Source organism: Fulmarus glacialis, unplaced genomic scaffold (genome assembly GCF_000690835.1).
Source record: "Fulmarus glacialis isolate BGI_N327 unplaced genomic scaffold, ASM69083v1 scaffold9803, whole genome shotgun sequence".
NCBI classification, from domain to species: Eukaryota; Metazoa; Chordata; class Aves; order Procellariiformes; family Procellariidae; genus Fulmarus; species Fulmarus glacialis.
The window spans coordinates 27,699-41,382 of record NW_009204868.1 but is presented as its reverse complement, the minus strand read 5'-3'; the positions used below and the strand labels follow the sequence as shown (position 1 = coordinate 41,382).

Genomic DNA, 13,684 nt, shown 5'->3' with positions numbered 1-13,684 from the left:
CCCCCCCACGAAGTTTCTGATTATTGATTCTTAAGTTAGCATTTAACTTTGTAATGATCGTAGAACTTGTTTTGCTACCTGTTAGGTTTGCCTTGTAATTATGTATTTTACTATATGTATTTCATAATTTCTCCACCCACCTCTGCTCCAGCATGTTAATCTTTCTTCTCTGCTGACTTCACAGAGGCTCTGCATTTGGTAGAGCTAGACCTGTTAATTTTCTAGTTGTCATGTAGAAACTGGTGGTTCTTGGAGCCCGACACTCCTTCAGGAACAGTTTTCTTATCTTCCTTGTCCCCATGGATCTTATGGTCCATTTGATTAGCTGGGATGTCTTTTTGTAGTAGAGACTCCGTGGGCTGTTCCTGTGTGGGTGTTTCTCCTTCAAATATGCTTGTTTGTCACAACATGTCAGGAGGACAAGAGACATATACTTTCCTTCTCTGTGTGAAATCTTACTAGTCTTACTGCTTTCTGGATCTCGGCAACAGGGAGAAGTTAAGAGATGGAGGATGTGGTGATTGCAGGCATAGCAGGAAAGTTGCCAGAATCGGAGAACTTGCAAGAGTTTTGGGAGAACCTGCGTAATGGAGTTGATATGGTCACAGAGGATGATCGGAGGTGGAAACCAGGTGAGTGCTTATTGTCTCTCCTTTTGGAGCCCTGACTTCTGGAGGAATTATCCTGTGAAAGGAAAGGATTTATCAGATGCGAAACCCTGCCAGAGCTTCTGAATTCACTTCTGATCTATCATCAAGAAATTCGGAAACAGAACACTTCTATTAAGGTCTCACGCAATCCATTTTATAATGTCATGTCCCATGCAGTAGTAGCTTATAAATATGTAGCTTACTTCCAAATAAAAGAACACACTGGCAGAGCAGCTACGCAACATGAATCCTGTACCTGCTGTTGATAGCTGTGGCAGTAAGAAGTCTCTGTCATTTTTCTGGGTTCAGAAGTAGCACAGGGACTCCAGTCCTGGATTTATGGCTTTTTACAATGTTCTTTTCTGTCTGGTTGTCTTTCTGAAGTATTTGGCACATGTCTATCCAATTCAAGCTAGTGATTTGCAGAAGTGGAAAGTAGCTTTTGTTTTCCTTCTACCTGGCGACTGACTGGAACCACTGATTGGGACTCTGTTTATGTGCTGGTACAACTTGCCAAAGCAAAAATGCTTAAACTAGATAGATGTCTTTTGCTGCCATATCCATGAGAGTCTTAAAAATGACAATTGTTTTTGTTAATGCAGTGTTCTCATTTCCAAATGAGATTCAGAGAGATGGGTAGGTAGATACTAATGCAGCACTCTGGGGACTGCAACAGGGAAGTGAGGTTTCATGTGTAATTGAGAATCGGCTGTGGTCATTCTGTACTTTGTCTCAGCTGGTAGCTGCTTTAAAACTGATGTGTTCTGTGACTCAATGTTGAATTTTTCTTCTCAGGAATTTATGGACTGCCCAAGAGAAATGGAAAACTCAAGGACCTAAGCAAATTTGATGCATCCTTTTTTGGGGTTCACCCCAAACAAGCTCATACGATGGATCCTCAACTTCGCTTGCTGTTGGAAGTTTCTTATGAAGCTATTTTGGATGGAGGTAAGCAGCTGAATGACTGAAGAGGGAGAATTGTGCTGTATTGTCTCTGTGCAGCAGGTGCAGACATGCACCTGTGTGATGAGATCTCTAATGAGAAAACCATCACAGTAGAGAGGAGACCAAAGAACTGGTATAGGGGTTAGAACAAAGCTGTCTTCTCTGGAACGAAGATGACTTGATTAGAATTCTCATCTGTGGTCTAAAAGAATGGCAGATGGCCTGATGTATTCCTGTCTATTCGCCAGGTTCATGGAAAATTTGTGGCATTTGATCTGCTTCTATAGAAGGATTGCCCAGGAAGTGTGCTTTCAGAAATAGGAGCCCCTTTCCTCCATCACTGCCACTGTCTTGAGCTTTTGAGTTACTTACCCACAGAGCAGCCAAAAAGTTTATTCTTCATGTTAATCAGTTTCATGTCTGAACATAAGAAGCACATGGGGGAAGAAGTTGTAACCACCTCACTAGTACTGCCTTATTAAAATTAACACTTGCTCCTCTGCTGCTGAGCCTCAGTCTGAAGGCTTGAATATTCTGCTTGTCTCCAGGACTCCTGAAGCACAGAGAAGAAACAGCAGAGATTGCTGCAAGTTGAACTTGCTATGTGGTTTTTTTTAGAGCAGAGTTGTTTCTTGTTCCGATTGTTGGCTTTTGTGCTAAAGAATTTTCCTTTCTGTATTGTACTCCAGATCTGGGCTTTGTGTGTGGCTAGAGACAGATATTCATGTGCTCACGTGACATTCCAAATGCTGTGATTTTTCTCCCCTTTGGTCTGCTCCTTTTCTCTGCACTGGAAGTCAGCTGTTAGTTTATCTGATCAGCATTTGTCTTTCATAGTCCATACACTTTTTTTACACAAGACTCTAGCAATGCCCAGCTAAGCTGAAAAGCTGTCTCCAGGCACAGTATGTTCTGGCCAAAGGCCAATACCAAAGTTCTGGTGGACTCTGCAGTAAGACTTGTAAGGTCTGCAACTGAAACAGGTAAAAGGTAACTATAGGTAAGGGAGCAATGCTGCAGGCCTGCCAGAAAGGGACATGAACTGGTGCTAGCGTACCTGATATCTCCCCCGTTTGCCCCTCATTATGAGTTTGTCTACTGTAATCTACCTTCCAATATCGTCATAGGTATTAATCCGACCACCCTGCGTGGCACAGACACAGGTGTATGGGTTGGTGCCAGTGGGTCAGAAGCTGGTGAAGCCCTTAGCCGAGATCCTGAAGAGCTTTTGGGATACAGTATGACTGGCTGCCAGCGTGCTATGTTTGCCAACAGGATTTCCTACTTTTATGACTTAACAGGTAAGTGCCCACAAAACTGTGGATGCTGATCAGCAATTGCAATTTGAGCATGACTGTACCACAGTTTCTGTAGAGGAGTGGGATGGATATGATGACATAGCCCCCTTTTGGGATGAGAAGGTAGCATGCAACTATTGTAAGGAGGCATATGAGAAGCAGAAGATGTATTGTAACTGTGTGGTAAGACTCATTGGAAGGCTTTGTAACTCAGTTGCTGCTGCTGGGCATAGCTGGCATTCTTAAAGATGATGATGTCAGGACGCCTTCATAAAAAGGCCTAGGTCCTTTCCTGCCTTTAGACTGCTATTTGGTATCAAGCTGTGTAGAAGTCAGCTAGCCCAGGGACAAACTGACTGGAACAGTTGGCTCTTTTTGAGTAGAGCTAGACCTGTTCATTTGCTAGTTGTCATGTAGAAACTCTTGGGAGAGAGAAGTGGGAGAGCCACCACAATGATGTAATTGAAGGCATAGACATGACTTGGAACTGTGTGTGGCATTGAAGAGTGGAGGGGTAGGAATTGCTCTGAAGAGCAACAGAGAACAGAGATAATGGCAAGGGTAGCACCAGGAAGGGGGAGGGATTTTTGTTGGTGAGAATGGGGAAATAGATGAGACCTGCCTGTGAAGCTACAATATCTCTTTTTTGATGGAGACAGAGATGGAATTTTAAAAAAATACCCTTAAGCCAAACTGTTCGCAATTTTTTTCTACCTTTGTCATCCCTTGTTACCTGGTAAGCAGGCAGAGATGGTGATTCTTGTCTCCCACTGCATCAGGATTACCTGTTATATTCTGAAGCAACTCTTACTTAACCTTTTTTGAATATGTTTCTCTTGCGGTCCTATCCTGTAGTCTTTGGAGAGCAACTCTAGTAAATAAGCACTAAAACACAGCTTTTTTGTTTTCCCTTTCTGTTCCCTAAGGACCAAGCATAACTATTGACACGGCCTGCTCCTCTAGTCTCGTTGCTCTGGAAAATGCTTATAAGGCAATTTGTCATGGACAGTGCAGTGCAGCCCTAGTAGGAGGGGTCAACCTTTTGCTGAAACCCAACACTTCTGTGCAGTTCATGAAACTGGGTTTGCTCAGTCCTGATGGTGCCTGCAAGGCTTTTGATGCTTCAGGTAAGGCATTACTACAAGAAGTTGTCTTGTTGTATGAGAGGAACTTATTGTGGAGTCTGTGACCAGATACTCGTGTAATACAGCAAAGAGCTGGCCTCGTAGTTGTTCCTAGGTGTGCTGTTTGGGACATACCCTGGACCTGATCTGTGTTGGCATGCTCCATTGAACCTGGAAAACTACCTGTGGGGAAGAAACTGTATGGTTCATTCCTCAGCCATTGGGGAGAGGAAATAGCTGTCTCTTGATGGAAACTTTCTATCATCGTTTGCGATGAGCAGCCAGCCTTTCTAGGACATGAATTTTTTTTTTTTTAAAGAAATTGATATGTCATACTCTCAAAGCGGTCTGTTGTAAGTGGTAGCTCAGGAACGAGAACCTTACTGCATGGTGTTTTGCAACTTTGTTCAAAGCAGAGCAGAACTAGTGACTCATTCTTCCCTCTCTGCTCTCAGGAGATGGATATTGTCGCTCTGAAGCTGTTGTTGTCATTCTTTTGACCAAGAGATCTATGGCTAAGCGGATCTATGCCACAATAGTCAATGCTGGAAGTAACACTGATGGCTTTAAGGAGCAAGGTAGGCCTTGAGCCTCTGAAACGTGAGATATCTATAGAACTGTTCAGTCTAGAGTCTTTGTCATCGAAAACGGGCTGTTGTGGGGTTCTTCTTTCGATGTGTGAAGGTTTTTTTATTGTTTGGATTTTTTCTTTTTCTGTTTTGGTAATGCAAAGTTCAGGACCCTATTTTGTAAAGAAGTTGAAGGAGACCAGTGGTGGTTTCTACTGTACAAAGTAACAGGAATGTCCTGTTGCTAGTTTAGCCTTCCTCAGGACATCTCTGCTGCACTGTAACTTCTGCACTGACGGTAGAAATGTAGGTGGTGTTATGACTATCTGTCCCATTTCTCCCCCTCTCCAGTTACGGAGACACCAAGTTTCACGTATTCTGCTTGATCTAGACATCTCCTAGTATTCTGTTAACTGGTATCTTCCCACACTAGTCTAACTCATTGCTTTAGGTCCATTTCTGGTTCCTCTGCTCTTCTTCCAAAGAGCCTGAGAGGCATATAGTGTTGGATGCTAAGAACGTTGGTGTAAATCCTGAAAAATTCTCTCTCTGGTTTTTTTGGACCTGGTAGCCCCAAGCAATGAAAGGGTGCTAAAATCAGGACAGGAAGCATCTGTTAGGAGGGAGGAATTGATGGCAATTTTGGTCCTAGGTGTGACATTCCCATCTGGAGAGATGCAAGAGCAGTTGATCAGCTCTTTGTACAGAGAATGCGGTATCAAACCTGGAGAATTGGAGTATATTGAAGCTCATGGGACAGGCACCAAGGTCAGTATCAAACCTGGAGAACTGGAGTATGTTGAAGCTCATGGGACAGGCCCCTTTGGGTTTGGATTGTTTTCTTGTCCCTTATTTTGTTCCCTTGCATCATGTGCCACACTTTTCCATCAAATTATTCTTTGTTTTTTCAAAATGAACTATATTTCTTCCTTCTACGAGTTACTAGAATATGTACTGCTTCACCGCTTCTGGATTTTACCCAAACATCTTAATCTTTCAGATTTCTCTTTTGTGGTGTGTTTTGGAAGTGCTAGCTAATAGCCACTCTGATTCTCTTCCTACTAGGTTGGAGATCCACAGGAAGCAAAGGGCATTGTAAATGTCTTCTGTAAATGTGAGAGAGAGCCACTGTTGATTGGATCAACCAAGTCAAACATGGGTCATCCAGAGCCTGCCTCTGGGCTTGCTGCATTAGCCAAGGTAATGGGTGGCTTGAGAAGGAAAATTGTCGGGGAGAGGGGAACACAATAGTATGTGGGTTTTTAAATGTTTTATTGTTTTATGGAAAACTTGCACTGATCCAGGATGAGATGTTCACTGGTAATGAGAAGAACTCAGGTGATTCTCATTATCTACTTCTTGTTGCACCTGCAAATGCTTTTATAAGCTCAGGTGGCTATTCTGCAAGCTGGACACAAATGCCCAGGTGGCCCTCCACTGTGTGTACACGCACATGCACTCTCTTACTTTAGTTCCCCCTTCCTACTGAGTTCTACAGGAGCATAACTCTGCTCAGAATAAAGGCTTTGGGATCACTTTATTGATTATCCTTACACTGGACCTTCCAGCAGAACTCTGCTGTAAGTCATTTGGGTTTGGGGGGGGTATACAAGTAGAGGGATTTAAATGTTTGGAGTAGTTGGCAATGACCAAAGATAAGAGGCAGTGTGGACTTTCAGTGCCAAAATAGTAGCTGATCCTTCTGGCTGTTTGTCAGGGATGTATCGTCTCTTCCTCTTCTCTTGTGTTGGCAAGAAACCAGGTGAGTTCTCTGGGATGAGGCTACCAGCTTGAATAACTGGTTGTCTTAGCAACCAGCCTACTAACTACTGCTGTAGGCAGACAATCATCTATTGGCTCTGGCTGCTAAACTGCTTAGCAGAGAGCTAGCTAATGTTCACACTTGGTTGTAACCCTATTACTGACAGCCTTAGAGCTGTGCAAATTGAAGTCACGTACACTGTCACTGCTAGAATTTTAGGCTCTTTAAAGTGGTTATTGTGATCTGAATGCATATAACTTGCTATGAATAGCCTCATCTGCCAATAAATCATGGAGACAGCAGTGTCTATCTCTCTGTAGAGGAAAGTTTACTTTTTTAGCACCTCTATCCCTCAGACTGACACCTTCTTCATAGAAGGAATGATAACTGAGTCATAAAATAAACCTCTCCATTGATAATGTGGTCTAAGTTATAAACCGTTTGTTTAGCATAGTTCTGCTGCAATCTGTCAGGACAGGATCATAACTTTGAGGTACTGTTTCTCTGTCTGTGTTTCTTAGAGGATGCAGAACTGCAAAGACAAGGGCCACAATTTCTTTTTGAAGACTTCTGACACCATGTTTTCTCACTCTTTTTTCATCAGTTTTCTCACTTACCTTTGTATTGGAACTTACAGCTGCAGGCAAGAGCCCATGGTACCCATCATGCCTGGTAGAATATCTTTTTGCTATACTTCTATTAAGTTGTATTAGGTCTTGTTTCCAGATCTGGCATCTTGAAAGCAGCTGAAGCTTTGGAAGGGTATTGGAAGCTCTGTCTCTGTTCTTGAGTCTTTGAAAGTTGGGCAGCACTTGGTATTTTAAGATTTGGAAGTTAATCAGAATGGCAGATCAGGCATCCTTGAGACCAAGCCGGAAACTACACCTAGGCCACTGTCTCTTAGACAGTAACTGTCTCAGGAAGTCTGCAGTTTCCGTAAATGCTTTCTTTTGGAATTCCATAAAATGCTCTTATGTGTGAGATGTCAGTTAGGAAAATAGGTCTTGAAAGTATCTGATTTCAGACTTGAAGAGAATCCATTAATTATGCGGATAGGTAGGAAAGAAACTACGGCTTGCCAAGGCCACTTCAGTTAACTTCTACTAAGGCAGGGAAAACTCACCTGCACCTTTGAACTACTCAGCCTGTCTAATTACTTGCTGTACAGCAAAGACAAAGCTTCTTGGTGGCTCTGGTGTACGCTCACTGTACTGACTGTACTCTCAAACTTGTTTAGAAGCCATGGCAGACTTAAAAGTGCAAATATGTATGCTGTATAAAGCAACAGCAAGTTCATAGTGCATAGTATTTTAGGTGTAGGACTGTGCGTGAAAATACTTAGGTCACTGTAACTTTAAATATGCTGGCTAGAGTTGAAATCATGCATTTATGCTGATTGTTCTCCCAGGTGGGCTGCCATGTCTGATAGTCAACTTGGAAGAACAGTTCCCAGACCAGTAGCTGTTTCTCTGACCATTTTGGGGTGATGAAAGAACTGCCAAACATACAGAGCACTGAATGTTTGCAGCTGACCTTGTAGTCTGTGATTTGCTGGACTTGTGCCACAGAGGAGTATGGGCTTGATGTCATGGGCTGTTTGTAGAGATGCTGCTGAGAAAAGGGAGTTCTTGGTTTTTTTGGCACAGCTATTCTAACTCTCATGATGTTTCTGTGCTTCCCTTTGGCTCTGCCAGTTCTGACCAGTTCTGCTGTTCCTTCTTTTTTGGATCAAGAAGACAACAAATGGGTGCAAAGCAGCAAGCAAACTCCTTTACCCATGCTTCAGCGTGGCTTTTTTGCAGCAAAGGCAGAAATGGAAGCATTCATTGTGATGAGGAAGAAAGAGCATGTGTTGGCTGTGTGTGACTGGAGAGAGATGAAGCAGAGTGTGATGAAGGGACAGGATCTGAAAGGGGAGAAAGAAGATGTGATATTCTTAGTAGCCAGGCTGCTTTTCCAGCAAGACTGCATAGCTTTCCAGTTAGAAAGGGTCTGGAAGCTAAACTTAAACTACCACCTCACTGCTGACTTCCTGCATATGGACTTAAAATTTCCCTAGGTAAAATAGGTACTACCTCAGTAACATAAATAATTCTATTCTCTGAAGTGTCCCTTTATCCAAACATAAAGAGAGCTGCTTTAGTGAATGCTACATGGTCATTTATAGTAAAACAACAACACAAGAATGTTTGTCACAAGAAAATGTGGAGCACAGAACATCCTGTTTTTTTCTTCCAGGTCATTCTCTCTCTGGAACATGGGCTGTGGGCTCCAAATCTACATTTCAATACCCCAAATCCAGATATTCCTGCCTTACAAGATGGCTCTTTGGAGGTAGTTTGTAAACCAACGCCAGTGAAAGGTGGCCTTGTCGGTATCAACTCTTTTGGCTTTGGAGGTGCTAATGCTCATGTCATTCTGAGGCCAAATGAGAACAAAAGCCAGCCTCTGGAGACTTGTAACATTCCAAGACTGGTTCAAGTTTGTGGCAGAACCCAGGAAGCTGTGGAAATACTAATTCAAGAGAGCAGAAAACATGGAGGGTGCAGCCCATTTGTAAGCCTGCTCAGTGATATCTCTGCAATTCCTGTATCCTCCATGCCCTACAGGGGCTACACACTAGTTGGCACTGAGAGTGACATAAAAGAGGTTCAGCAAGTTCAAGCATCTGGTAGACCACTCTGGTACATCTGCTCAGGTAGGTGTGTAGCAGTGGGTCTATTCTTCTTCATTCCTCTGTAGATCTGGGGCTTGAGCAATTGGATTCTGTGCTCTAATGTTTTTTTCCACTCTAGCATGAGGAAATACCTTGCAGCCCTGTGATATGTCTAGGGAGACTCATCTTTCCTGTGTTTGATCTAATCCTTCCAACTTTGCTGTCTTCTGATGATAGCAAAGTCCAGGAAAATAAAAAGCAGTGCCTAACTTAGAGGATGTTAGAAATGTACATTTTGCTCTTAGATAGAATTCTTTCACTGCCAGAGCAAGTGTGTGATGTCTACTCCTTTTATGGAGTGTTACTAAAGCTCACTTTCTCCTTGCCTATCCTGCAGGCATGGGATCACAGTGGAAAGGTATGGGCCTGAGCCTTATGAAGTTGGATTTGTTTCGCCAGTCTATATTGCGCTCAGACGAGGCTTTGAAGAACACAGGACTAAAGGTCTCAGACCTGCTTCTGCAAGCAGATGAGAACACTTTTGATGACATTCTCCATGCATTTGTTGGACTAGCTGCTATTCAGGTAAGACTCAAATGACTGGTGGAGGGGGTCATGGACTCAATCCACATAAACATGCTCTGCTAGTGTGTCTATTTGGCCAGTAACACTTCATAACCGACTTAAAGGAAGCTTGTTTTGTGTAGTCAGCAAGGACAGCTATTGGAAATATCTCTCTCATAGGAGGGAGTGTGTTGAGCCCTTGACAGTTTTGGGCCCTGCCACTTGCAAGATGCTTGGATGAATATTGATCTAAACTGATTTGCATGTGTATCTGTGTGTGTATGTGGGGCATTTTAAGAGACTAAGGGATATCTTAAGTTTCATGTAAACGTTTGTGCCAAGGATCAAGGTTCCATAGAATGCCTTCCAAAATTTGTTCTGCACATTAACTAAATGGAGCCTCCTTAATTCTGGGTGTCAGTGTGGGTTTCATTGTTTCTTAAACTAGAGGGAGAGCTTTTAAAGTGATTTGGAAAGCTGGTCTTGCTCTTTACTTCATACAGACATGCTCTTGGCAAACAATCTCCTGTTGTTGGAAATAGCTTCTTAGTGGAAAGCTACATACTGGAGAGGCCCAGACAATACTGGAGTCCCATAACGATTCTTGAGATTGCTTTGAAATCAAGCTGGAGCTGCAGTTGGGGGGGAGGGGAAAGCAGTGAGGCCAAGAAGAATGTCTGTACCAAAAAGCTGTTTTGTAATGTACTCACTATTGCTTTGTACCTTTGAGGCCTGACACCTGCTTACTCTGGCATGGAGTCACTAATCCTACTTTTTCTTGCAGATTGCCCAGATTGATATGCTGAAGGCTGCAGGTCTGCAACCTGATGGGATTTTGGGCCACTCTGTGGGAGAAGTAGCTTGTGGCTATGCAGATAACTCCTTAACTCATGAAGAAGCCATTCTTGCCGCTTATTGGCGGGGACGATGCGTTAAAGAGGCCAAATTGCCCCCAGGAGGAATGGCTGCTGTTGGTAGGTATACCCTTATCAAGAAAGTGATGCAGGAAAGTACGTCTGATCTCTGTTGTATGGCACTGGGATAAAATTGGGCTCTGAAATGTGTTGGTGGAGGCAATCGTGTCTGTAAAATTTTGGCTACTGTTGCCTCTTCTTTTTCTTCTGATGTAGAATAGGTTATTAAATATTGAGGTTGATATAATGGTAGTAATCTCTGACCTGGAATACAGCAGAATTTTGTTAATCCAACCAAAACTAAGTGGGAATGGAGAGATTTATTGACAGGTGACCAATGACGGAGGCCTGATAAATAACCTCCTTGAAAACAGAGGTGAAAATCTAAGGCACAGGGTTTTTTGTCTGTTGATGTGTATATATGTGTGTGTGTATATCTATACACACGCATATGTATTTAAATTATTGAAAAAAATAAGGAGAGATATTTCTGATTATCTGCAAGAGTAATAAGACGTGAAACCAGTAAGCCATTACCATGTAGTGGGCAACTGGCTAATAGAACTTAATGCTGTTAGAACTTACTTGGGCCTTATAGCGCTTAGGAAGAAGCTTTCTCCTGAACAAGCTTTGCTCAGTGTTTCTGTAAGTCATATAGTTTTGTCCATTATTGGGTGAAATTTTGAGCTTTGGACCCAGCAGTTTGTCTTCATGGTGACTTAATGTTTAAAAGTAAAATTATTATTGATAGCATTGTTGTTCTTCTGTTTCTTATTATTGGACACAGTGGTCAATTAGAAACTGAAACGCTTAAGAGAAAAGCTGTTGTAGATCTAATGCAGTATGTTTGATGACTAGATCACTTGTTATAATCCTAGACTTCTTTAATTAATGCTACAAAGGACTACCTACCTAATTTAGCTTTCTTTTCCTTGATATTAAATACATGACACTTATCACAGAACTTATGTTGGAGTGCTGCATATAATATTTTTTGTAATCTGATGTTGAGTTCAAGTTCTTCCTGTGACTTGTATCCATGTAATATATGACCAAATGCTGCACATGTTAAGCTAGTTTAAGCCACTAGTTGTTGATTTCTATGGATATTTTGTGGCTCTCAGTTACTGTGAGCCAAGCTCGTGTGTTCTCTCCCCTGTTCTAGCTCAGATTGCTAAGGGCAAGATGAGACAAAACAACCAATTCTGTAGCTTCTTTCAAAGTGTGTGGGTTCCCTCCCCCAAACCCTTAATGGGATGGTACAAAGATTCAGTCCTCTGTTCTTGTGCTCAGTATCGCAGTGATAAATGTCATGTTAAAGCCCTGAGATAAATACCCTTAACTTTTGCAGGATCACTTTTGGGGAATGGGGGGATGTCCATCTTTCTCCTTAAGAATCCTTCCCAGTTCAGCAAAATGCTGAATTAAGCGCAGTGATTGTGCAGTTAAGACTGCCTTCCCTTATGAAGCTCACTGCTAGAAACACTTGTGTTGTCATGAGGTCTTCCTTCTGCAGGTCTGACATGGGAGGAATGTAAGCAATGCTGTCCTCCAAATGTGGTACCAGCCTGTCACAACTCTGAAGATACTGTCACTATTTCGGGGCTTCTGGTGAGCAAGGAACTGATACTACGCATACCAAAGTTGTGACTGGGACCTGTGAAGTTCTGGTTTGAAGAACGTGTGAAGCTGAGTTAAAGCTCAGCTGCTTGCAAAGGGGAGCTGGATTAAAGTGGTGGGAGGGGACATGGTGCTTTGTATAAACTTAAAAACTCAAATGTTCTGTGTGAGGAAGTGATACTAGTGCCTCAGTAAGCTAGTAATAAAACATCTCTTATGCTGAATAGTCTTACAGCCATGGGCATAATGAGTGATAAATTATAACACTGAGAAGGGTAATAACCTCATCCCAGATATGGCTCCCCTTAAGTGGCAAGTGATGAAGGGCATGGGGGGAGTACAGCGCCTCATGCAGATCCCAAATACATTGTGAGCCTTTATTTTTAATTCACTTACATTCCTCTTCTTAGGACTCTGTGAATGAGTTTGTAGCCAAACTGAAAAAGGATGGTGTGTTCGCAAAGGAGGTGCGCAGCGCTGGAGTTGCATTTCATTCCTATTACATGGCATCTATTGCACCAGTGCTCCTCAGTGCCCTGAAAAAGGTAATATTGCCAAACTATGTCTGGCATGGCTTACGCTCAGGCATCTGGATTTGAGTGTAGGTGATGTTGATAAGGAGGAGAAGGAAATCTCTTGAAGAGCATGTAGACCTCTGTGAGATCTAAGGTTTGAAGTTCTATGGCCTCAAGTGGAAGGATGTCCTGAGCAATCAAGCTGAGAAAAATGGCCTGCGAAAAGGAGGGGCTGCTTGCTTTTGCCTGTCTTATTCTTCTCTATGACATGTAACTCTTCCTCCTGTTCCTCTTTCTTGTCTGTCTGTAGGTCATTCCGCACCCTAAACCTCGTTCAGCACGATGGATCAGTACATCTATCCCTGAATCTCAGTGGCAGAGTGATCTGGCTAGGAATTCCTCTGCAGAGTATCATGTCAACAACCTAGTGAATCCAGTGCTGTTCCACGAAGGTCTGAAGCATATTCCAGAGAACGCTGTTGTAGTAGAGATTGCTCCGCATGCTCTTTTACAGGTATTGTATTTGATTGTGTCAGTATGATACTACATTGATATGCTGCTGCAGGAAGGAGATTGAGGGTCTGGGGATGACGGAATACTGTGCTTCCCCCACCCCAGTTCTGAGAACACTTTTCCCCTCCAGTGCTTTTGAGTCTCTCCCAGTTTTAACATTTATTTGAGTTTTGGTGTGATTATTTTTCTTTTGTTTGGTTTGGGTTTTTTTGGGGGAGGGAGGGGGGTATGTTAATATTTTAAAAAAAAAAAAATCCCAACACAGTACCACTTGCCCATCCAGACATTCACATTGTTGCCTTTATTCATTGCCATGCATTTCAAATAGCTGATAGTCAGCTCTCTGAACTGTGCAATGAGTGAGAAAAGTATTCCATTGTTTGGATCTAAAGGAGTATGTGTGTGAAAATTGGGGTGGGGGGAGAAATTCAAGACTAACAGGCGTTCTGTATGGAAAATCTGTTATCACCATCTTGGTTTGAGGTTCTTGTCTTAGAAGGTGGTGGCTGGTAGTGGTGTTTTCCCCTCTTCTCCTAGACCAAGTAGTCTGAGAC

At 42.7% G+C, this 13,684-nt stretch overlaps 1 protein-coding gene across 1 annotated transcript in view; it reads left to right on the top strand.

Annotated features, from left to right (window-relative positions):
* The first annotated feature begins 470 nt into the window (after window positions 1–470).
* Window positions 471–13,684, top strand: part of FASN (fatty acid synthase) — a 38,367-nt gene continuing 25,153 nt past the window's right edge. The window contains exons 1-13 of the mRNA XM_009575155.1: window positions 471–632; window positions 1,446–1,598; window positions 2,723–2,896; window positions 3,820–4,020; window positions 4,473–4,595; window positions 5,239–5,354; window positions 5,652–5,786; window positions 8,587–9,046; window positions 9,402–9,589; window positions 10,353–10,542; window positions 11,999–12,093; window positions 12,513–12,647; window positions 12,928–13,131. Coding sequence (XP_009573450.1) covers window positions 506–632; window positions 1,446–1,598; window positions 2,723–2,896; window positions 3,820–4,020; window positions 4,473–4,595; window positions 5,239–5,354; window positions 5,652–5,786; window positions 8,587–9,046; window positions 9,402–9,589; window positions 10,353–10,542; window positions 11,999–12,093; window positions 12,513–12,647; window positions 12,928–13,131 — 2,301 coding nt within the window. The 5' untranslated portion in view covers window positions 471–505. The remainder of the gene's footprint in view (window positions 633–1,445; window positions 1,599–2,722; window positions 2,897–3,819; window positions 4,021–4,472; window positions 4,596–5,238; window positions 5,355–5,651; window positions 5,787–8,586; window positions 9,047–9,401; window positions 9,590–10,352; window positions 10,543–11,998; window positions 12,094–12,512; window positions 12,648–12,927; window positions 13,132–13,684) is intronic.